At 36.3% G+C, this 25,960-nt stretch overlaps 1 protein-coding gene across 5 annotated transcripts in view; it reads left to right on the top strand.

Moving 5' to 3' along the window:
- The window catches only part of SPATA9 (spermatogenesis associated 9), a 46,159-nt gene that overhangs the window by 15,075 nt on the left and 5,124 nt on the right, over positions 1 to 25,960 (top strand). For 2 of the 5 annotated variants that reach the window (XM_027605959.2, XM_027605961.2), the window contains exons 3-4: positions 13,955 to 14,182; positions 23,115 to 23,210. In XM_027605959.2, the coding sequence (XP_027461760.1) occupies positions 13,955 to 14,182; positions 23,115 to 23,210 (324 nt within the window). Of the gene's footprint in view, positions 1 to 6,964; positions 7,140 to 7,320; positions 7,410 to 13,954; positions 14,183 to 23,114; positions 23,211 to 25,960 lie in introns of those variants that run through there. The other 3 variants (XM_027605960.1, XM_027605962.1, XM_035727723.1) reach the window with 3 other exon arrangements.

Below are 25,960 nucleotides of genomic sequence, written 5' to 3'. Positions count from 1 at the left end.
TTCCTTGACTCCAGCTCCTTCTAGCCTTCCTTTCTCACCGTTTGCAAGCTCTGGACTTAGGAGGCTTTGAGTGTTTCCTCTTCCACTTTGCTCTTGCCTAGAGAAGAAGGTGCACCAGCAAGCCCTCTGGTCCTGGAAGATGAGAGGCACTTGGAGGGCCATTCCATCTGAGCTGAAGCCTCCGTGCAGTCTTGTGCCACTTATTAAATCTCTCTGCTCCTCAGTTTCTCCATTTTTTTTAAGTTAATTAAACAAGACCATTAAATTGAGGTGACTCTAAGACTTCTGCGGCTGACGTACACGTGCCAAATCTAAACCCACTTTACTCACATATTTATCAGTACTACATCCCATTACTGTGCTACACTTTTGTTTTATATTCTCAGATATACAGTATAATAGACTGCAGTTAATTTACCCAGCATTATTTACCAAAAAAAAAAAGCAGAAAGGGAAATCAAAGACAAATGTTCTTATCATGTCTGTTTTCTAGTTCTTAATGATTGAGCTCATATTGAATTAATTATTTCAGTTAATTTGGATATATCACATGAGCTAGTATTCACTATGATGGGTAAAATAAATAAAAGTGTAGTGCTTTGTATGTGGGGAAGAGTGTTCTTCCCATAATGTGTGATAAACGCGTGTGTGTGTGTGTGTGTGTGATGTGTCTTATGTGTCCTATATTTACATGTCGGTTGGTGACTCTATGATGAATTTGTTAATGGTAAAATTTTTCATCCTACCTGAGACATGATAATAGATTTGATTATATTCATTCAGGAAATATTCATTGTAATATTGTAAAATTAAAAAATACATAAAAGCACTGTCCTGGTTTTGGGAATATAGCCTTGAGCTAACCAAAGACCCTGAACTCATGGAGCTTATATTGTGATGGGGGAAAAAGACAACAAATAAGTCTGACCTTCTCAGCTTCCTACCATCTAACAACCTCAGCAATTCCCACAATTGTCTAGCAATGCTAACGTTGCAAATTCTGTCTCTTATATGGCCTGCCCCTTTATTATAACTATTTGAATACTTCCATTGGGCTTTCCGAGGCTACTCAATATTAATGGTATACAACTGGAATTTTAGAATATAATTATTAAAGAATTTTTAAGAAACAAATGCTATAAATATACCTGTTTTGAAACATTTTTGAAAAATCGTATTTGCAAGATATATAACAGGAATTTACTTTTGGTATTAAGAAGATGATTATTTACCCTACAGAAGAATTTTATCTAGTGTTACTTTTTATATATATATATAGAGATAATACATCCTTTTTTAAATTTAAGATTTTATTTATTTATTTGAGAGAGAGCGGCAGGCTGAGGGAGAAGCAGGCTCTCTGCCTAGCAGGGAGCCCAATGTGAGACTCAATCCCAGGACTCTGGGATCATGACCTGAGCTGAAGGCAGACGCTTAACGACTGAGCTACCCAGGTGTCCCTATCTAGTGTTACTTTTAAAGAATAAGTTCCCCTAGTGCATTTCAAATGATTAAAGTTACAAACATCCTGTTTACACACAAGCTGCCTCAAATTCTTATTATAATGGGAAGGTCTAGACATTTTCTTTTGTGACCCAGGATTTCCCATGTTTGGTCAACTTATGAATTCAAGAGGGATCACAAGAATGATAGTAACCTATACTTCACTGACTTTGCCCCACCTGCAAAACTTCAAATCTCTCCAAAGGCTTGAGTCTGCTCCCTTCCCTCCCAAGTATTTTTGGGAATTCCTGAAAAGTGTCTAATTATTAAGAACAAATCTGGTCAACTGCCTTGAAGGTAGCCTCTGCTTGGCACTTGTGACTACTTCTATGGATATCATGTGTCTCCCTTGGGCACTGCTTCAGTTTTGGCTCTGTTCTGGACATTGCATCCTCATGATGAGTACCACTGCTAATGCAATGACACAAAGAGCCAAAGATCTTTGGCAAAGTCCTAAAAATGCCTCCTCTCCCTTTTTTCTTTTTGTGGGTGGGGGTACCCTAACTGTATAGCTAATTTGTGCACACTGTCTTAAGAAAGCTTAGTACGATTGTTTAAGGTTTCTCTTTTCATTCCATCTACTCTGAATCCCTATTGGATTTCAGATCAAGGATAGATCTGAGTGACATACACCAGCCTATGCTCAGAATCACTTCTCCCCCAAGATAATTAAGGCATTGTTGTTACTTGATTGGCTTTGTCAGAGCTGGCCAATGTAATTAAATCTGGGTTCTCTTCCAGAAGGATCCTGCAGTCGTGTGTGTGTGTGTGTGTGTGTGTGTGTGTGTGTGTGTGTGTGTGTGTGTAGGCTTTTATCAGTCTGCTGCATCTGTTGTCCAACATCAGGACCTGTCTGAGCCTTTGACAGTACAAGTGGAGACCTCTCCTACACACTAAACTGATTTATATAAAACTTTTCTCTAGTCTCTGAGCAAAGTGATATACTATCGTACTTTCAATCATACTTCATGACATAAACTTGGCATTTAATCATTAGACATAAGTGAATAATCATTTGGAAACAGTTTTTCTATAGTATTTTTAAAAATTTGTGTGCCTTGTCTGCCATGACACACAACTTTTTAGGAATAAAGAACCCAATTAACACTGATTTTTATTAGTATTTTCCTTTCTAAGCCTTGTTTGTATACATACAAACTTTGGGTTGTTATGAACTATATTGTTTTCTACACATTTTGTTTAGTTTATGTGCATACTTAGATTTTTAAGGAGTCCACATTTTACAAATATAATGAGCAGAAGCTTTTCCATAGTTTTGGGGTAACAATCATTTGAGGAATGTTAGGTACAGGTATCCCCTACTTTTCAAAAGTTTGTGTTATACCACTGGGCTTTTATGAAAGACCTGGTGGTGGTACCTGTTTTCACTATCCAAAAGAAATCCAAAGAGGATTTTCACTTTTATGAAAAAAAAAAAGAAAGAAAAATGAAAATAGCATTCAGTGTGTGTGTGTGTTGCAGCAAGCCGTTATAGAGGGTGTGGGCACCCAAGCAGCAAGAGTGGTCCTGCCAAGCTCCCTCCCCGGAACTATACTCAGTATCAAGCTGTGATAGCTTTGAACTGTGTCTGTGAGCATCTGTGCTTTACCTCAATTTATTTTGTATATCCCTTAGCAAGATGTGTCCTAAGGTATCAGAAAAGCCTGAGAGAGGTTATTTTTGGTCTGGAAACAGTCAAAATAACTTTCTGTATAAATTAATGATAATTGCTTCTTCGCTTTACTCTGTTTTGGCTTATAAAATGTTTCCTAGGAATAGAAAAGCTCTTTCTGATAGCAGAGGAAACCTGTATTTGAATTACTTACAATTTATGCCATCCTGAATGGCCTTGCATTAACTATCTTTATACAAAGTATTATTAAGGATTTTTTAAATAGGGATATATTCCCAATATATTGGTATGGGTAATATTAATATATTGGTATTGTTCGATATTTTCAGATTGCTTTCAAAGCATTCCTACCTCTGAGAGTTATTACAAGAATTAAGAGATGAGTGGTGTAACCTAGCCCATAGCACAGTGTTAAATTAATTAAGCAAGGAGGCCATTGGACTGAGGTGGCTCCCATGCCTTAGCAGCTGACACAAGCAAACCAAAACCTAAGCCTGTAAATGCCTCAGGATTATGCAGTCTAAACCTAAGGACAACCAATAACAAACAGCCAACTAGGTTTTCCTAAAGAATACAAGCCCTTGAACTATACCCAGTCAAATAATTTTCTTCTTTGCTTCCATGTCTTCTGTATAAAAGCCTTGCCCCTAGGGGCAGTCTGTGAAGTGCTTCTAATCACTTCTGGTTTGGTGATGCCTGATGAGAAAAAATTTTTGTTCAAATAAACTCTTAAAATTTTTGATGTCCCTCAGTTTATCCTTTAACAACAGTTAACTAGTGTGTATTTGGCCTTTAGTAACTGTCCGTACCCTTCCTCCAGATAATGATTTTTTAAAATTACTTTGAGGGGTGCCTGGAAGTCTCAGTCAAAATTCTTTGTTTCAGCTCAGATCATGATCTCAGGGTCCTGGGATCTTGCCCTGAGTCACACTCAGTGGGGAGTCTACTTGTAGATTCCCTCTCTCCTCTCCCCCTGCTCACATGTGCTCTCTCTCTCTCAAATAAATAAATAAATCTTAAAAAATTATTTTGACATTATTAAACATTTACCATTAACTGAGATTTACAGAGTCTCAGAGCATGCTGTGAGCTGGAGGAACATAGCACGGGGACGAACAGAACTAATTCACTTGTGAGTTGGCACCCAAAGGAGGTGGGTTCCAGTCCAAATCCTTGACTGGGCAAGGATGATTCTGAAAGAATTTGTTCTTGAGACTTGACAGATAATACTTGAAATCAGAAGTGTAGGTCTGTATCAGTTGAGTTTGAAGTAGGTTTGAGGGAAGGATCTAGTTAGGATGGTTATCAGGGTTCCAGCCAGTTGTGTGCAAAATCAAAACAGGCTGAAACCCATGTGAACAGGGCAAACTCAGTATTGACTTTTCACCCAAATTTTGCAAACTTTCCCAAAGCAAAGTAGCTGTTGTAGGGGCGCCTGGGTGGCTCAGTCAGTTAAGTGTCTGCCTTTAGCTCAGGTCATGATCTCAGGGGCCTGGGATGGAGCCCCGCATCCAGCTCCCTGTTCGGTGGAGAGCCTGCTTCTCCCTCACCCTTTGCCCACCTCCCCAGGCCCCCCACCACAGGCCCCGCTCATGCTTTCTCTCTCTCTCTCACTCTGTCTCAAATAAATAAATAAAATCTTTAAAAAACAAAGTAGCTGCTGTATATTTAACAATGACTGCCATTTATTGAACACATCTGGTCCATTGAATAAGTTCTGCCACCTTTTGAAATGTAAAATCTAGGTTAAGAAAACATAATTTGCCCAAGGTTACACAGCCTGGTAGGTAGGTAGGTGATAGAGTTGGAATTCAAACCAGGGTCTGACTGAATCCCAAAACTCTTTATTTTCTAATTAAGCTTATACTGCCTTCACTTACAGTGTGTAAAATGTTCATTTTCTTCCAAGCTTTGTGCAAATAAGAGATTCTTTTATTTCTGTATTAAAGCCTTTTAAATACAAATAAATTTGCAGGGCTGTTATAAAATTTGGAGGTATTTGTTAACTGTTTCCTAATTAATTTTTATAAGTGTGGAGCACTGTATCATGAGCTGTAAAGAAAACATCGTAGCTAAAGAAGATAACCATTAACATTATTTATTTTGTCTAACTTTATTACCTGAAATAACATAAGATACAGGCATAATTAAAATTAAGTAAAACCCATAATGTGATCAGATATGGTCACAAATATAAAATAAGTGTGTCAGTGTGGGATTTTTTATTTGTTTTTTATTTTTTATTTTTTTAAAGATTTTATTTATTTATTTGACAGAGAGAGACACAGCGAGAGCAGGAACACAAGCAGGCGGAGTGGGGGAGGGAGAGGCAGGCCTCCCGCCGAGCAGGGAGCCCGATGCCGGGCTCGATCCCAGAACCCTGGGATCATGACCTGAGCTGAAGGCAGACGCTTAATGACTGAGCCACCCAGGCGCCCCAGGGGTGGGATTTTTTAAAATCTCATTATCCCCTGTCTTTTTTTCATCATTCCTCTCCCAAGGAGAGTCATTAAGAAAGCAAAGACAAAAATAACTTTGTTAGCATGACACAGAGTCTGGTTATGCTTTACCTGTGGACAATATTAGCATGAGGACCCGGTTTTTCTTACAGATTTGTTAATTTCATAAGATGCTTAGGAGGGTGAGAACTAATAAGAAGAGAAAAAAAACTGGTTGAAACCAATTGGGAGCTAGGACAAACATCAGGAGGTGGGCAGATGGATGAAAAGAACATAGGGGGTCAATGAGAGTGGAAAACAGGGAAGAAGACAGAAGAGAGAAGGGACAGCCAACTGTTCCTCTGGGGTAAATTCTGATAGGCACATATCATAATAGGACAAATAAAGGGTTACATTTCTTACAGACTTTCAGTTTGTGTGTTCATCATTGTCTAATAAGATTTTCTTTCTGGCAAAGGATTGCAATTTCCACATATTAAGGGCGTAATTATCTTAAGCATTAGGGTCATGATGGAGGGAAGCATGTTATTCTAAGGTTAAGAGAAGTATTTGTGGTATGGTGAAGAGTGTTCTCAGACAGATTAGGACTAAAGACAAATTGAAGGCGGGGTCTGGCAGGCTTCACATGATAGAGGCATTCTCTGATGAACATTTTTCTCTTTCCTAGACAGCTCCAATGAACAAACCTCTAGCACCCACAGCTTATGCTTGACAAAGACAATGGTCTAGCTACAATTCATTGCAAAGGCTTCAAATTAAAATGGGATTTGTGTTAATCAACTCCGAATTCATCCATATGAAAATATTAACTAGGTATTCAATCAAATCCACATGATATGAAATTCTTCCTAGATTTGATAAATGGAAAATAATGGAGGGGGAGAGTACTAGGAGGGAAAAAGATGAAGAAGAAGTAGAAGAAGAAGGAGGAGGAGGAGGAATTTTAAAGAAGGGAAACCATAGATTTTATAATTTTGCTTGTTTTTGACCTAGTGATCCTTATTTGAGTGAAGGAAAAACAATCTGTTCAGAAGTCTTTCTGAACTAACTGCTGGTGTTTCTTTTCCTCTTGGCATCATGTGTGAAGCATTTCTTTTAAAGCATATGCCAACTCTCTTCAAAGGGAGCTTTGTTCTCAGATGATCCATTAATTGAGGTATCACTGTAGAAGTTGGGTCAAAATTCCAAATAATGCAGAACTCCTTAGTATGGTTTATTTTTCATTCTCCTTTCTCCTACCCTTATGCCTTCAAACACATTCTTCCTCTTCTCCACTGCCAGAGTGGTTTCAGAAGATTCTGTAACAAGCTCTCAGAGGCCCATTGTGCTGTCACAAAGAATTCTGGCAATGAGCTGTAGGTTCTGTCCTTGCCTGCTTTCCTGAGTGGAAGGGTGCCCTCATCCCTCACTAATGGCAGAGTAGGACAAGTGTTGCCCTGGCCTGCAAACTTGCCAAGCATTGGAACCCAAGCAAGAATTTGTCATGCCAATCAAACCTGTTGGGTGGATATGTGGGCAGGTGTTGAAGAACTTTTCTGGAAGAAGTATATGCAATCTCATTGTAAAGGGGATATGGGTGTGGGAAACAATGGGGAATAAAGTCCCCTAGGGTTTACTTGCTTTCCCAGGGACTTACAAAGTGGACCCAGTGTCCCATGTTCTTTTGAATTGTGGTTAGGTGATGTTTTTCGTTAACTTTCCCCCCACAACTTCTTTTTGTCTCAGTCGAGGGGATCCAGAAAGTCATCATGGACCTTATAGATGAGTTTAAAGATGAATTCCCTACCATCCTCAGATTATCACAGTCTAATCAGGTAATGTGATTTCATGACTTTAAAAAGGATTACAAAAAGTATATTGTATTTTTAATATCATATCCATTATTTAATGCTTGACTTTGAGATCAGTGCCTGAAGCTTAGGAAGAAATTAATTTTGCCTCAGAAGAACAAATTTAAATCTTACTCAGTGGGTGGGTCTATGGAAAGCAGAAAGATGGTGGACAAAGAAATGAGAAAGATAAATTAAGTTTAAAGAAAATCACCGTGTTGTTAGATTGGAAATGTGGAACTCTCTCGTAGCCACAATTGCAATGTATGTAGTTTGCTATATTTACTTAAGATTTGCTTAATATAAAAATCAGGAAAATACTTAGATATATTTTAACTAAAATCTATGGCAATTAAATTAGTAAAAAAAATAACCAACATAAATTATAATAATGGAAAGATAAATAAGGTATGGGTGTATGTTTTAACGTGGAAAGAAAATAGTGATATCAGTTTAAACAAAGCATATGTGCATATGTTTTGTATAACCTCTGTTCCCAAAAGGATTTGAGACAGATAAAATATTGGGAGTGGAAGAGGGAATAGGTAGAGAATTCTAAAAAGACATCTGATCAGGAAAAAGTAATATTTTGTAACCTAATTTACTTAAAAGTACACAGCTCTTAATGGAAAAGTATATTTAGTCATCTAGACCACAGTTGGAATAGAATATGTTGTAAAGTTACATGGTACAGTAATAATTTCCTCATCCAGATATCAGAGTTTTGGCCATATCAAACATGAGGAATATAGCCAAAACCTGGAAGTAAACAAAAAAGCTCTCTGAGTAACATAGTAATCACAAAGTCTATATATTTCATTTCAAAGGAGAGATATTAGAGCCACTTTTAAACATTCATCCATATAACCAGGCATTAGACATTTACTAAATACTTTCCTATTGACTGGGACTGGGGATAGGGAATACAGAGATAAGACAGGATGCTTTTAGTCAGTTAGCTTAATCTAATGGAGACAGAATTGTAAACAAGTAATTGTTTTGGAATATGGTAAGAGGTAAATCCAACTTGGAGGAATGAGTGGCTCTACCTAAGATGGTCAGAGAAGGCTTTATGGAGGAAGGATGCTTAAATTGGGTTTCAGAGGATGAATATGAATTTTCAAAGTGAAAAAAGGGATAGGGTAAGTGGATAGGAGCAGAGGAAGCAGTGTCCGTTAGGACAAAAAGTGTGAAACAGCAGAGCATGTTCCCAGAATATCAAGTACATATGAACCAATGGCATTAGTCTTGGGTCTAGACTTTGGAGAGGGCTGATACTAAAGTGTATATATCTGGATACCTAGTGGTAAGATGGCATCCCAATGGTGGTCCATTAAGTAGGATAGGATGAGGCTTAAAAGCTCCAGACTACAAACCAGATTTTATAAATCTGTATCTTAGATTCGGTGTCTAGTTGCTTCCCCCTTCGGAATTCCCCTAGTTTTAGTATAGAGTCTTTTTAAATGTTGGAGATTTTTCTTGAGTATGCTCTGGAGTATTAGAGAAGGAATGGGCAGGTGACCATGCTTGGTCTAGGATGTGAAATGGCTGAGACTGGCACAGTCTGGGAAGCCCTGTTTCCCCTTCCAAGTTGTGATTCTCTCACCATTGACAACATTAAAGAAACTGTGTTTAATAATCTAAGAAGTTGCAACTTTCTTTACAACTCCCTTCATCTCTTCCTACCCCCTGAATAGCCTCATTATCACTAGAGCCATAAGTTTGGTTTAATAGTGAAATAGCTTGATATTCTGATCCCAAAGAAAGAACTCTGAGTTCCTATTTCCAACACACCGAACTTATTTACTTAAAAGAACTTTACCTCATTCAGAGAAGAATATAAACACAGTTACTTTATGTCTCATTTTCAACACACATTGTTCTTTTTTCCACCATTTACTTTGCTGAAATTGGCAAGAAATCCAAGTTCTTAGGGGATATCGTAACATATTGAAGTTACTTGTACTTCAAAAATAAATTATTCAGAAAACAATGCTAATACTTGAATAACTAAATTATACTTGAAAGGTCAGATTGTAAATACTACAAATTTTATTATTTTGGGGATGATCCATAATTCCCAAGCATACTGAAAGGAGTGGTTTTAAGAATAGTTGGAGGGTTTTAATTAATTGGGTTGGATCTTAAATCTCTAAATTTCATGGTTAATATTTAAAACTTTTTAAAGAGGTTTTAGGCACTTATTTATTTAGGAAAAGACCATCTTGTTGGCCTGAAACAAATAAAAGCTTTGGTGGGAGTGATGGTGGGATTTTTATAGAGGGATATATCCAAGAATAGTGGGTATTAAATAGTTCTTTATGACGAACGATTTTGAAGGAAATTTTCTTCCTGGGGCTGAGGGAAGTTAATTTTAGAACCTTAGCTTGAGGTCATGGCTTCTGATGTCACGTACGCTCCAGTGCAACGCAGACCCCAGTACTTTCAGTATCCACTTCCTTTAGCAAAAACAGTGATTTTTAAAGGTTTACATTTGCAAATTGCAAATGATTTCCATATGAGAGTTTAAAAATACTAAACTTTTACATTTGAACAAATGAAAAATGTATTTTACAATTAAGGAACTAAAAAGTTTTAATTTAGATGATCTTTACTTGAATGAGAGAAATCTTTTGTGGTAAAATAGGGTCAATTTTTGTGGTTTTAATTATGAAAGGCAATTATGTGTTTTATTCTGTAATTATCTTGCACTTAACCTTATACTATAAAATTGGGAGTTGTAAGCAGAACATATTAGAATCCATATAAAACTTTGGAGTTTTATAATTGTAGATGTACTTTTCTGAATTCTCTTGGCTTCTTTTTTTTTTTTTTAAACATGTAGGACAAAACTCTTGGGGCTGCACCAGTGACATCTGGAAATTACTTTTATTAGTATAGAATTTCTAAATATGATGAGAGTAGGATTGTGTTCTATAATTCAGTTATATTTTTGTCTTTGGCATGTTGTTTCTAGTGGGACACTACCATAATTGTCAAAGTTACAGAGCATATTGTACATTGAAAACTTTCAGGGTGGTTTCTAATTTAATATTTGGTATATTCCTCTATTTCTCTATGTTAATTTGTTATATTTTCTGATACTCCTCATTTATTCATTACAACAAATATTTATAGAGTACCCTACTATGCACCAGACACTATTCTAGGTACTGGGGAAAGATCAGTGATCCAAATAGATATAAAACACTGCTATCATAGATCTTACATCCTAGTCAAGTAGGAAAACAAGAAACAAGGAAAATAAACTATATATTATGTTAATGATAGGTCTTAAGAAGAAGAAGAAATATGGCAGAAATATGAAATACGGGTGGGAACAAGGAAAACAATTGACCATTAAGGTAGGGTGACTAAGAGGGTCTTAGTGAAAAAGTAATTCTTGAATTAAGACTTGAGGGAAGCAAGTGAGGAAACCTTGGTACCTTTGAAGAATCAAATGGCATAGCTAGTGCTGAGTCCCTGAGGTGGAAGTAAACTTAACAAACTCAACAAATAGCGGGGAGGAAAGGGAGAGAAAAAGACAGTGAGGTTAGGGAGGTAAAGAAAAGACAACCTTTGTAGGGCTTTGTAGACCACTGTTTGTAATTTGGCCTTTATACTGAGTGCACTAGGAAGCCACTGAAGCAGCAGAGCAGAAAAGCAAGATAGGATCTAAGTTTTAATTGTATCTCTCTGGCTGAGGTGTTGAGGAATAGAATGAACATAGACAAGGATGGAAGCAGAGAGACCACTGAGGAGGCTAATTTACTAGTCTGGAGAAGAGATGGTGGATAAATGCAATGGACTGAGTTTTGGCACGGGGGGTATTGAGAAGTGGTCAAACTCTAGGACTATTCAAAGACAGAATTGAATAAGACTTGCTGACAGGCTGGGTTTTTTTGGATGTAGAGTAGTAAAAAGCTAATGTAACAGAAATTGGAGTTCAGCATTAAAACAATTGATGATAGAGAGATGAGTATGGCTCTAGGAAAAAAAACAGGAAAGCAGGATATATCCAAAGAGTGAAATTTGGAGGATTCTCAAAACAATCTGATTAATCGACACTAGGTTTCTTGTGGTAAATGATTATTACTGTTGTGTGTCTCTGAGGTGGGAGGGGAAGGGTTTTCTCACACCTGGTAACGTGCTTAGAAGATAATGATGACAAAAGGAATCATGTAAACTTGCACATTTTGCAGCCAATTCCAGGATGCTTAGGACAAGGGTCCAGCAAAACCAGGGGAAGAAGTGAGCACTTCTTCACTTGGGGTCGGTTAAGTTTACATGCGTGGCTTGTTAGGAAAATATATAGCATATATAGTAGACAAAGGGAAAAGCTGGTAGCTCAAGAAAAGGAAAAAAAAAAAACCCTTTTATTTAACAATTTTTTTTTACCAGAGCTTATTTTAAAAATTCTGTGAAGGTAAGAGTGAATTGGAATCGTGCTCGCTTTGGCAGCACATATACTAAAAAAAAAAAAAAAAAAAAAAAAAGAATTGTAATCATCACTATAAACTGGTGATTATTTTTGTTTTTTAAAGAGGAAAATCTCATTCTGCATCTCCAGGACTGTAAGTGGCCTCTCCTCTGTTGTTTCCTTTCTGTTCTCAGAGCCTCAAAAAAAAAAAACAAAACAAAACAAAAAAACAACTTTACATGCACCTCAATGTCTATATTTGGTTTCTAATACTATTCTGAAAGCAGAAATGGTCTTCTTGGGAACAAGCTGACTGTATGTTTTGTGTCAGAGAAAATAAAGGTGGTCAGATATTTTGTTGCTAGAGGTAATGTTTCTTTCAGAGATTCAGACATATCTATGAAAGTATCGAAAAAGGAAAGCATTTTAAAAACCATGAAGGGAGAGGCGCCTGGATGGCTCAGTCGGTTAAGCGTCTGCCTTTGGCCCAAATCATGATCCCAGAGTCCTGGGGTTGGGTCCCGCATTGGGCTCCCTGCTTCTCCCTCTGCTTGTGCTCTCTCTCTCTCAAATGAATAAATGAAATCTTAAAAAAAAAAAAAACCATGAAGGCAAGCACAGTCATCAAATTGTAACGATTTCAGTATTAAAAGGAAACAAAGATGATATTAACTAGGAACAAGTTGAGTCTGTTGGAAAAAGGTATGAGTTTATGACAATATTAAAATGAGAAATATAATACAAAGTGCACTGAAGCATTATTTTAATGCACACCTGAATTTTTAAAAATATTGTTTATCATAAATGCTGTATTTTTGTCAACACAAATTATATGATCCTACAGGAAAGTTTTGATTCATCATTATCAATTACAGATAGTCTTATTCTCTATAGAGGCAAATATTTATTTTTTTTTAAAGATTTTATTTATTTGAGAGAGGGAGAAAGAGAGAGAGAGATAGCCAGAGAGAGCATGAGCAGCGGCAGGGGAAGGGGAGAAGCAGGTTCCCCGTTAAGCAGGGAGCCCAACTAGGGGCTCAACCCAACACTCTGAGATCATGACCTGAGCCAAAGGCAGACACTTAATTGACTGATGCTGCAGATGTACATCCTCGCTGAAAGGCTAGTACACTTTTTGGTTATTTCCGGTCACGAATATTAAAACAGTAAGAGAAGCATTGAACTTTAATGACAAAAACAGCAATAATTTATTTCTTCAGGATAACAGTTGAGGCATTTAAAGTAAATATACAGTACACTAGCTCTTAAGCAAATATATGCTGCTCATTGTAGACCAAAACAATCCATCTAAAAGATGTTTTGTACTTACATATTTGGATTCAATAAATAGAGACTCAAAGTTGCTTCTTGTGTTATAAACCATTAGTTTCCCCCAAGTCATATATGAAAAAGCCAGAATAGGCCATAAAATTGCTTAAATGAATAATGGCAACTATACTTGTTGTTGCCTGGAATGCAGTCTAACCACATTGTAAGTAATTTCTCTGTGGTTCACTTTCTGGTACAGCAGGGAAAGATCTACATGTCATATATTTTGCTAATGCCACAAATTTTTTCTTTCAGAATGCTCACAAGTTTTGAAGTTTTTAGAAGTAAAAGTTTCTTAAGTTTGTTAATTAATATATAGGGAATTTGTTTTATTTAGTTTTTAATTGTACCATGCATTATATATGAATGCTTTATTATTTAAATTTTTTAAATAAACTGGGAAAATATTTGTAACAGTTTTGAATAAGAATTATTGTTCAAATAATTCAAACATTGAGTAATATTTGAATAAGAACTGCTTACTTTTGAAAGTGCTCTTTAAAAAAATCAATGCAAAAATAAAGAAACCTAGAGAGAAAAATGAAAAATTTAGATTTTTGGCTAGTAACTTAAATTCTGGATATTTATGCTAAGGCAAAAATCATACATTTATTGAAAAGTTTAGGTATGTGGGGGTGGGATATAATTATTGGACACTGAGTATATGCATAGGACTGTGCATAATATGCTGTTATGTGCTACTTGGTCTCGGTCTGAAGGAGATTGTAATAATTCACAGGAGAATCACACATCACTCATTTTTTAGAGGCTTATTTTCCAGAAAAGAGAACCCATGCAGAAACCATCCAAAATCAGAATGGCTGTCACCTTAGCGAGGATCAACCGAGGAACATTAATTCAAGGATTAAACAGCATATCCAGATCTTCCAAATCAGTGGCCAAACTTCTGCAGCCTCAGCTTGCTTGTAGACTTCTAGAGTTAAGGGACATATCACATCGTTTGCTGAGGGAAGTTAATGCACCGAAGCAACCCCTCTATAACGTGCAGGTGAGTGAATATTAACATTTGCACAAGATATGGACTCTTTTTTTTTAGAAACTGTTTTGAAATTGCAAGATTTGAAAATGTAGCACATTTGGTTGTCCTACATATGAAACAAGAATAGTCGGATAAGAAATGAATGGTTTGGTCTTTTTTCAATATACTATATATATTCCAGTTTAAATAAATCAGAAAGAGGAAGTAATGTGGACTTTTTTCCTGCTCTGTTATTTGATTGAGCTCTATAAAACTGAATTTCAAATGGTTCAACCTAAATATCAACATATAGATTATCACTTATATGAAACCTAAAAGGAATCCTATAAGCCTTAAAAATGATGGTTTTGTTCCTTTTCCTTTTCCCCCATAACCTTGCTATGTTCCAAGATAATCTTTGTTTGACTTAGCATATTTGAATATATTCAACTATAAACTCATTGTGATAGACCCACTGACATCTAGTGTATTTCAAAATACAGCTTCTACATTGTTACATTGAGGCTCTATTATATATTGTTAAGGACAACAGCTCTTAAAACCTTGTTCAGGACCAGTTTCTTTTTTTCTAAACTTTGTGACTTAAAACTCTGGGGGTTTCCATTTGAGCATTATTCCAGGCATTCTAAATGTTCGTTACAAACGATCGGGACTCCTGCAAGCCTGGCACCTGAACCCCAGGGTGCCTCATTTTGACCCTTTGTTGAAGGGAGAAGAACCGTGGCTCAAAGGGAGTGAAGCCAAAAGTATGTGTTAGTTCCTGCAGTTGAACAATCCGGAGTTGCTAAGGCTTCAGGATGGAGGTACTCAAATGATGCCTTCAGGGTTCCTTTTTTCTCTTCTACCCATCTCCTGGCTCTGCTTCCTCTGTGTTGCCTCCATTCACACACTGACTTTCCCTTCGTGCTTACAAGATGATTTGCCGCTGTGCCCAGGACTCCATCCTTCCAGGTTCAATTACAGCCCTAAAGAATGACAGTCCTGGAGCCGGTATTCCCAGCCAAGTCCTGAGGTTCACTCTCCGAGAAAGGCTTACCTCTAAACCAGGGGAATGGCATGCAGTGATTGGCCCAGGACCTGATTCCCTGCTTTCTCCCTACAGTGGAGGTTGGAGCTCCATCCAGACCACATGACCAGAGAATGGGGAAAGGATGAATCCTCAAACAAAATTTGGGTTATTTTGAAAAGATGAGAAAATGGATGACGGTGGCTAAAATCAACAAGCTATCCTTTACATAGGAATCTCTCTTTAATCAAAGATTTTTAACATTTCCAGAAATCATGGGATAGGTTCAACTATGAATTGCCTGAGATAGCAACTATAAAAGGCTCCCTTATAATACCTGATGTTTGAAAGAGTAAAAAACGCTTTGTGTTTGTTACCTACTGCATTCTCTAAGCAGTATAAACATTATTCCTGTATCTTTAGGTTGTCAAAAAGAAATACAGCTGAGCTGTGTAATATCCACTGAAATACATTGCTAAAATGAACATTTTGCCTTGATGTTTCTTTCCTTGCATTAACCCACAGTTTTTATAAAGGGTTGATATAAGAAATGTCCTTTGAAGAATATTTCTGTATGTATTATGGAATCACATTTAAAGACACTGTCCATTATGTCATTCAGTCTTTCCTTTTGCTTCTCTTTGCTAAGTCAGCACTGAAGAATCTGAGATTTTACACTATTTACGAGCTAACAAGTTAGCCTGCCACAGCTGTACAAACACACACACCGGTAGAAGGCCCACGACTCCCTTGAATCAGAGACAGAGAGTGTTTATTATTAACTGCCAAGCAGCAGTCAGAGCAATAGCTAAGCCCTCAGGTCCCACAGGGCAATGTGACAAGAGCCAAGTGTGGTGAGTTGCATCACAGTACAGCACAGGAGCCTGAAATTCGGAGACTCAGCTTTTATAGGAGTGCTGGCCTATTGGCCCAGCCTGAGAGAGAGAGACAAGAGACAGAGAGACAAAGGGAGAAAAAGTAAGAGGGGGTTGGGGGTGAGAAGTAAATGTTTCTAGAAGGTTTAAGGAGAAGGCTTTCTCTTTAGTGCCCTGTGACATGTCTTGGGAAGTACGTCTCTAGATCCCTCCAGAGGAATATACTTTCTCTAGCTTCTAAAGCTGTTTGTTATTCAACCATGTCCTTTGCTCAGAAAGCCCAATCTATACAGGAAAGAGAGACATCCACAGAGAATTGCCTCCCAGTACTCATGCAAATTCAGTGGCAGGAAAATAATCCATCTTTCCAGTTGAATTTATGTTTCCTTTTATCCAGTCATGAGAACTGAAGAACACAATGCATTTGCCTTTTTGCCCTAACTGACAGTGGGTTTCACAGGCAAATTGAAAGCTTAATTGTGATAATGTATCCCAGAAACCTGAGGTGAAAGAAGCAGGGGGACGGAATAAATGACCTAAGGTCCATATGCTGACTGTGACTGTCTCTGTGACATCAGTTCAAAATCAACACCCATGAAATTTCTTCTCCTCTGCTCTTACTCTAATTGTCTTAGAATCTAGCTTTGATTTTTAAAATTCTTATCAATAAAATATTTCAAAACATTTTAAAGATAGTGTATCAGAAGTCTCATCCAAATGTAAATTGGTAGTAATATTTTGCAATACAGATTTTTATATCTCCTTTATAAAAAGAAATATAATTAACCATGTCCTGACCCAGTCCCCACTTTTTTCTCTACCAAAAGTAATCATTTTCCTGAGGTTGATGTGTGTGCATTTGTGTGCATACTTTTATAGTTTCACTACATGTGTATACATCTATTATTCTCCATATATTTAAAATTTATATAAATTATATTGTACTGTACTCATCCTTCTGAAACTTTTTTTCACTCAACATTTTTGAATGTGTAGCTATGGTTTATTATTTTAATCTTCTTTGTCATATCTCATTATAAGAGAAAATTATCCACAGTTTATTATTGGACAGATGGGCAATTTAGTTTCCAGTTTTTTTTTTCGTTTTGTTTTGCAAACAGTATTTCATTGAACACTCTTGTAAATGACTCCTTATCTGTGTGTGAGAGACATTCTCCAGGTATACATCTAGAAGAGGGATTACTGGGTCACGAGGGATGCATATCTTCAGTTTTATTAGCTGTTGTCAAAATGCTTTTTGTGAATCATAGTGATTCTTGAATCTAAGGATAATTTTTTCAGTTTTGGGAAATTCTTAGCCATTGTTTGTTCAAATATTACCTCTTTCTCATTTTCTCTAATCTCTTCTGAGTATCTATTAAACATACTTTGGACATTTTCATTTTATTCTTTATGTCTATTTACTCATATTTTCCTTTTACTTATCTCTCTTTGATACTTCCTGGGACATATACTCACACACTTATTGCTCCGCCTTTTAGTTCCTGGCACAGGGAAATTTTCTTCCTTCCTTCCTTCCTTCCTTCCTCCCTTCCTTCCTTCTTTCCTTCCTTCCTTCCTTCCTTCCTTCCTCCCCACCCCTCCCTCCCTCCCTCCCTCTTTTTTCCTTCCCTTCTTTTTTGTAAACTCAGTCTTGTATTACATTTTGGAGTTTGATTTTATATAGAATTTCTAGGGGCATTTCTAGGGGTATTTATATAGAATTTCCAGAGGGTTCCACATTAGCTCAGTCTGCCCTACTTCTGGAACCAGATGTCTTTCATCTGGTATCTTTTATGAATTTTAATATAAGATCGTTACATTTCTTTCTGGAAGTGATGTATTATTCTACTTTTTCATTTATTCAACATATATTGATTGAACATTGACATGTAAAATCACTAAGTTAGATACTAGGATTCATAGATGTCTTGCTCTTGCCCTATATGGACTGTGTGGATGATAGGCAAGTAAGCAGTGTCAGTGGAGTGCAGCAGGTGCATGATCAGAGTGTGCAAAGTGTACTATGGAAGCATCAACAAGGGGCACATAATTCCACAGAATAGTCAGTGTTGTACTGGATCTTGAGAGAGGAGCTATTAACCAAGTGAAGAAGTAGGAGTATTATTCCCAGAAGTGAACATTGTATATTAAGATGTTGAGGTCAGAGAGAGCATAACTTATTTAGGAAATGTAAGCAGTTCCATATGGCTAGAGTGAGACAAGTGGGAACAGTCTCAGGTCAGATGTTCCCGGGTCCTTAGGGGTTAGGAATGAGGAATAAGCTTTACTTGGATAATATGTATTAGCTAGGGTGGAGAATCAGAATTTCTACTGAGAGGAATTATGTTGTAGCAAGCAAGAAAACAACATATCTCAGATATAAAAGTCCCAGTGAAGAAGGAATAGAAGTATAAATAGTGAAGATAATGGCCTGGAGAGTCAAAGGAACAACAGAGTAATATAAGAGGTGTGGTGGAGGTCAAAGGATTGGTCTGCAAATGGAGCCTATCCAGGGTACCAGTGTACCAGAGAGATAAGTGGCATAGCATGAGGGAGCTACACCAGCCCTGGTACATACATTGCTAGGCTGTCTTTCTATAGTGACAGAGTTTAGCTTATCCAGAGTGGCTTCCAGCATGAATTCCTTCAAGGATTGTCAGGCTGCCTTTGTCAAAGTGGAACTTTCTGGTGTGCATAGGTAAAAGGAGTGAAATCTGAGATTGCTAATGCAAAGGGATATGCTTTGTAGATGCATGGAGGACATCACTTTATATAGGAAGGTAAGCAGCCTAGTTAACCTATCTGAAGGTGTTAAAGATCCTCTTCATATGTCTGACTTCTCACTGATCTGAGGATAATTAATGACAGAAAGATACTTGTGTGCATAGAGCACCTTAAATGGTTCTACCAAAACTCTGTTTGATATTATGTAGCTGAGGTTGCCAGTGAGGCAGATTGCTCCCTCAAGAACAGGTAATAGAGGAGCATTTTCATTAGGATACTACCTATGACTAGGATAGTATTTCAGCCCCCTGATGTGGTCTGAGATGAAGCATACAGTAATAGTCTTCCTCAAGATAATTAGAGTATGAATGTTGTTACAGGAGCTCCTTGACAATATGCCCAAGCCTTTCTGATTATATGCTCAGCCCTAGAGCAAGTCCTATTTATGTTAGCATATTCAAAGATATTGAGCCCAATATGAACTATCCAAAGACCCAACTGATACAAGTGACCTGAAGAGATCCTAAAGGCTTGTTTTAACATGAGCACATAGTTGGAGTCAGTCTTCTCCAGCTTGTTAAAAGAGACTCCCTTTGCACCTGTCTTTATGGGTGATGAGTCGGGTTGTTTCTCAAACCCTTCCAGCTTATGTAGGGCTGAGAGTATAGCAAGTCATCTGCTAGTTCTAAAAGGGCCTCAGGAATGGAAAACTCTGGTTAGATCATTTCTTGGTGATTTTCAACATCCCCAGCATCAGTACTTTAAAGAATGGTGCATCTGCTTGGCCTTAGAAGCTGTCTGGATGAGTAAAGCTTGCAGCTGCTCTAGGCTGCAGTGACCTAGATAATCAGCTTGAACACTGACTTCAGCCAAGACACGTCAGCTCCCAGACGTAGTTGTTGACTTTGGCAGGGCAATGCAGGGCCACAGGAGCTCTTGCTATGATACAATCTTCCTTATGTATGTCACAATCTTCCTTATAGTGGCATTAGAGATGACTGTTTCTCCTTTGTACAGGCACTGTGGAGTGCTGTAGGCCAGATGTGGGCAAAAGTGAAGAAAACCCTCACCATCTACAATGGCTGTGATTTACATGGATCCCAGTGAACTTGTGCTCCCTTTTCAGGATGAAGATCAGACACTTCTCTAAGTATAGTTTCTTCCTCACCCCCAACACGTCAATGTAGACTGGAGTTTAAACTCAAACCTCACATATTTTATGTAAAAAATATATATATGTAAACCTCAAAAATATCAAGAACTTCTATAGGTTCTCGATGGGCCTGCCATGAGGTTATCTTGGGTGGTATAATTCAAGACCTGGGGAAAAAGGACAATTCCTGGAAAGTAGAATCCCTGGAATCTTGAAGACATAACTTCTCCAGGTTGGCCAAGAGATTGGGACATTTAAGCTTTTATAGGACCATGTGAGTAAGAGCTTATTCAAGAACAATATTCTACAGGATAGTAATACTGGGATAAACGAAGTCCAATAGCTTTCTTTACTATGGACTGCTAGGAGTCCTTCCTGGGTTCATGAATACTGTGGGTTGCTCAAGCAGAGACAGGGTCATGTAACTTTTCCAAACTTACAGGAAATACTTTTTTTCTGGGCCTATTAACCAGTCAGTGCTTCTTGCAACACTTGTGAATCACTGAGTTAAAGTTTCTCTATTACTCCCCACGTATCCTTTGTCAAGGTGGTTTTGGGAACAACAAAAACTAATTTGGGCCTGGTGATTCTTTAAACTTCGAGTCATCTATAAGTGGATCTTTATTATTTTCTAAACTGCTTATGGTTTGCTTTTTTGTGATTTATCTCAATTTTAATGAAAATAAGATAAACACAGATACTTCTTTTATGAGATGAGGTGTCACAGTTATGTGACAGGTGGAACTCAAAATTATGTGAAAGAAATTTTGTTAAAGATTGAAATGTTTTTACTGTTGAAATATCTATATATCTGAGATATTAGTATGACCATATAACATATCCACATATCTTATATATACATATATATTAATATTAAAAATTCAAAAAGGAATATATGGGCATAATACTGATATCAACATTCTTTTAACTTAAATATGCAAATAAAATTAATATAAGTTCAGATAAAATTTTTTTAATTGGTTGAGATGATGTAAATACATTCTTTGATTTACAAATCTCTCCTATTTATCTGTTTTATCATACACTATTCCTGCTTATAGCAAGCCAAAAATGAAACAGCATGGTTTATAATATGAAAAACATGTATTGGAAGTAGCTCATAAAATTGAAAAATGGCTACTTGCCAGTAGCCACATAAATTTTGGAGGAAATGTATTTTCTACAGGAATGATTTGTTAAAGGAATAGCAAGTATTTATTAAAGGCATTAAGATGGTGGAAAAGTAACCCTTAGGCAATATACAGATTCATCATTCAGAAGCATAACATGTATCAGATATATAATTTATTTTGAAACTTTGAAAAGTAATCAGTTTTAATGTGAAAGGTGAAGGACAAAATGTGAAAAAAAAAAGATGCGGTGAAACAGAAACAGAGTAATTTCTCATGCATGCAGACCCCACTTTTATTTTTATTGTATATGGCCTACCAGTTATTGAGTATAGACCTCCCACTGCACATCCATATATTCACAAACTCATGAATCTTTTACTCTCCTAGGAGGCATTTTGTTGGAATATATCTGCTGTCTTTCCTAGCGTCTGCTCTCTACTTGTCTGTCTGTCTCCCTGTAGCCTAATAGTGAGATTCAAAAGTATGCCATCAATTTGACTCTTCTAGCAAGAGGGAAAGAGCAGGAAGCAGCTGCTTCAGTTCCTGGAAACTCTTTCCAGAGGCCAGGAACTCTGGGAAGTTTTCCAGACCAACTTATGGAGAGAGTGGGCTAAAACTGCCCCTACCTATTCCCCTATCTAGGACTCAGTATGGCCTGGAAGACAAGGAATAAGAAGGAATGCCTCCCTCCCCTGACCCGCCCCCACCCCCACCCCGCCTCCCTCTCTTAGCTGGTAGGCTAGATGGTATTCTTGGCTTCAGCATTCCATAAATCACTTAAGAGAGAAGAAGGTAAATTGTGATGGGCAATTTTCTTCTTCCTTCAGCAGTGGCAGCAGTGAGCGAAAACTGAATATACTGCAACAGGCACTTAGAACACAGTGTCATGCAAACGTTTGTTCAATAAAACGTTATTACGCATTCTTCAGAAGCACCTTTTAAAAGGCTGCAATACGCCATTGAGTGGATAGAGCTTAATTCACCTAACCATTCTGCTACCAATTGTTTCAATTTTTCAATGTCGTAACTAACTTTAATGTACACATACATACTGTTTTTCTAGTTTTTATGCATTTTTTACTGTGCATTTACATGATTTTATTAGCTACAGCCTGTCCCTTTGGGAGTTATTGGAAGCCATTGAGTGTCTTGGCACTTAGTTCAGAGGAGCATGGCTAACTGCCACTTTACTGCTGAATGGGAAGGGAATGTTTTTCCCAAGGCCCTCCTTTCATATCCTACTCAAGGGAACAGAGGTGACCTCAAAGAGAGTCTAATCCCTTAAACTAAATATATTCTCTTATGTTTGAGGCAGAGACGCTTATTACCAGAAACTAGAAACTTCTGAGACAAATTCATTATTGGTGTAAACCTTCTCGGTTTCAAAAAAGCCTGCTGGATGTGAGCACAGAGCATTTCCTGAAGCTTAATGATCATCTAAGGTGAATGCTGGCCTTCAGCAGTCTCATGATTAACATTTCCAATCAGGTCATTAATCTGCAGGAAATGCTTAGTATTTTGATTGCTGTTTGCTTAATGAAGAGGTGAATAATTTAGTAAAGGATGATTACAGGAATTTGAACAAAGAAAAGACTGTTTTTCTTTTTTTTGTTTGTATATGTGCTTTTTATTTTTTTTAAATTTTATTATATTATGTTAATCACCATACATTACATCATTAGTTTTTGACGTAGTGTTCCATGATTCATTGTTTGCGTTTAACACCCAGTGCTGTTTTTCTAACATGCACAGTGGCACCCCCTTGTGAGCACACTTGTAAAATGTAAAAAAGTTAAAGTAATTTAGATTTTGGAAATGCAAGATTTTTTATAGATCTGTCATAGCAAAAGAAAGTACCTTTTTGTAAAAAAACTAATAAGTAAATAAGCCAATATATTTTCGGAATGTGAAAAAAGATAGACCCAGCAGATGACTTTCTTTAGAAAGAAATATTTAAATTCTCATTTTACAGTAACATTGTAAAATTTAATATTGTAACATTGAAAACTTTTATTATAATAAGAAAACTCTTTTTCTGTTTTTGCAGGTCAGAAGGGGTTCTTTGTTTGAAATCATTTCTTTTCCAGCGAAGACTGCTTTAACTAGCATAATGTATGCTTCATATGCAGCACTAATTTATTTGGTAAGTTAAGAAAATTATTAGAATCTAGATATAAATATACTTATTTCATGTAATGTTAAAGATATAGATATATTATAAATTCATAAACCAAGGTACTGTTCTCTTGTTACACAAATAATTTTACATTAAAAATTTACTTTTCTAAAAAAAATTACTTTTCTGAGATAAAATCAACCCATTTCTGAGGCAAGTCAACCCACCAAAAACAAATTTACTTGAATAAAATGATTTTTATAAAGTTTATTATTATTTGGTCAAAACATTTTGGTTTTATTTTCACTTAGCTACGTTTGTTTTGTTTCAGCCATTGTGCCATGGTTGGCTAAAGTTCAGTATTCCATCATTTAAGTCTATGATATTGGGGAACACAAATATTAGTGTATTTTGAATTGCAAGTGCTATAATTCAAAAGTGTTCATTACAAAGTGTGACAAAAGGAGCACCTGGGTTGCTCAGTTGGTTAAGCATCCAACTCTTAATTTCAGCTCAGGTCATGATCTCAGGGTTGTGAAATTGAGCCCCGCATCAGGCTCTGCGCTGAGTGTGGAGCCTGCTTGGGATTCTCTGTTTCACTCTTCCTTTGCCCCTCCCCTGCCTTTCACATGTGTGCTCTCTCTCTCTCTCTCTCAAAATTAAAATAAAACAAAATAAAATAAAAACAAAGTATGACAAAAATATAAAGGATTTTATAAATTATAAGGTTATTTTCTTTTAATCCACTGCCATTTATACTTACCTCTAAATTTTTTTAAAAAAATATAATACACAGAGAGAAAAGTACACAGCTTGATGAATTATCACAAAATCTATTTATCTACCATACACATCAAGAAACAAAATGTAACCATCATCCTAGAAGCCTCTTTCTCACTTTCCTCACAATCATGAACCTCTTCTATAAAGGGTAACCACTATTTTGACTTCTAATACCATAGACAGTATAAGTTGTATATAAATGAAATCATATATTATATATTCTTTTATATTTGTCTCTTTTTGCTCAATTATCATTATGAAATTCATTCATTGCCTATAGCAATAGTTGTTGGTTTTCACTGCTGTGTAGTATTTCATTGATTGAATACATATATATTCAATATTTATAAGTCACTATCCACACTATGGTTGACATTTTATATTACTTACAGTTTTGGCAATTGTGAATATGGTTTCTATGAATATTCTTGTACATATGTTTTAGTAAAATTTCTGGACCACAGAATATGCACACGTTCATCTCTAGTAGATACTGTCCAACAGTTGCTATTGTCAGTCTTTTCCATTTTAGCCATTCTTGTGAGTATGTAGTATTATCACATTGTGCTTTAATTTACATTTCCTTGATTATTAATCAGACTGAGTTCCTTTTTTATGCATCAAGTGGACATTGGGATCTTCTTTTGTGAATTTCTGTTAAAGTCTCTTCTGTTTTTCTATTCTATCTTTTTTATTATTGATTTGTACTTTTAAAATATACTCTATGCATAAACCTTCTTTTGGTTATTTCTTTTATTCTGTGACTTCCTTTCACCCTTTTAGCAGTGTCTATAAAACAGAAGTTTTTAATTTTAATGTGGTCCAATGTATTAATCTTTTCTTTATATTAAGTGCTTTTTATGTCTTAATTAGGGCAGCTTGACCTATATCCAAGGTCATGAAACTGTTCCTTCTGATATATTCTAGGAAGTTTATTATTTTACCTTTCACTTTTAGATTTATAATCCATCCGGAATTGGTATGAAGTAAGGGACAAATTTTTCCTCTGCAGGTATCCAGTTGATCCAACTCAATTTACTGGGGAGAAAAAACTTTTCCTATCACCCCAGAACACTTCTTTTGTCATAAATCAAGTGTCTTTATATATGTAGGTCTGTTTATAGATTCTCTGTTCTATTCAATTAATCTATTTCTCTATTTTTACATTGATTCAACATTGTATTATTTACAAGAGCTTTATAAATCTTGATAACTAGTAGAATAAGTCCTCCCTTCAATCCATGAGCATGGTATATCCTTTTATTTATTTAGGTCTTCTTTAATTTTTCTTAATAATTCTTATGGCTTTCTTGTTAGAGGTCTTACACATTTTTGTTAATATTTTTTATCATGAGATACACAATAATAAAGATTAAGTTTTCCCCATTATCTATAGATTGATTGCAGTCCCAATTAAAATATGAGCAGCTGTGTAAGTTGACTAGTTTATTTTAAAATTTACAGGGAAATGAAAAAGGTCAAGAATAGCCAAGACATCCTTGAAAAAAAAGTAAAGGAACTTACTTTTATAAACATATCCATAGTTTTAAAAAGAACTTATATTTTTTGCAAACATATTTTGCAAGTGTTTAAAATTTTTGAGAAGTGCTCAGTGTCTTAAATGTGAATCTCATACAAAAATGACATCAACTGAACTAGGATGCAAATATGCTGCAAAAAATGAGTGGGATGAAATAGCCGTGGTGAAACTAAAACAAATTAGACTAAAACTAAATTAAACTCTAATTTATTGAAGGCTTTTGAAATCATCCCACATGACTTAGGATTCTATAAACTTTCTAAGTAGGTATTAGAAACAATTTTTTGGTGACCTGATAATTGGTCATGTATGCACCCAAGGTCTAGGAGAGGTCAAGGCTGGAATTATGATTTTGAAAGCAAATAATTATATGTTGGAAGTTAATGTCCTGTGAGTGGAACCATTGTGGAAAGAGTGAAAAGTCTGGAAGTGAAAAGAGTGGAAAATCAACAGA

The sequence above is a fragment of the Zalophus californianus genome, chromosome 5 (genome assembly GCF_009762305.2).
Source record: "Zalophus californianus isolate mZalCal1 chromosome 5, mZalCal1.pri.v2, whole genome shotgun sequence".
Taxonomy (NCBI): Eukaryota; Metazoa; Chordata; class Mammalia; order Carnivora; family Otariidae; genus Zalophus; species Zalophus californianus.
Note: the sequence above shows the minus strand (reverse complement) of the source record. Positions and strands in the feature narration are given on the sequence as shown.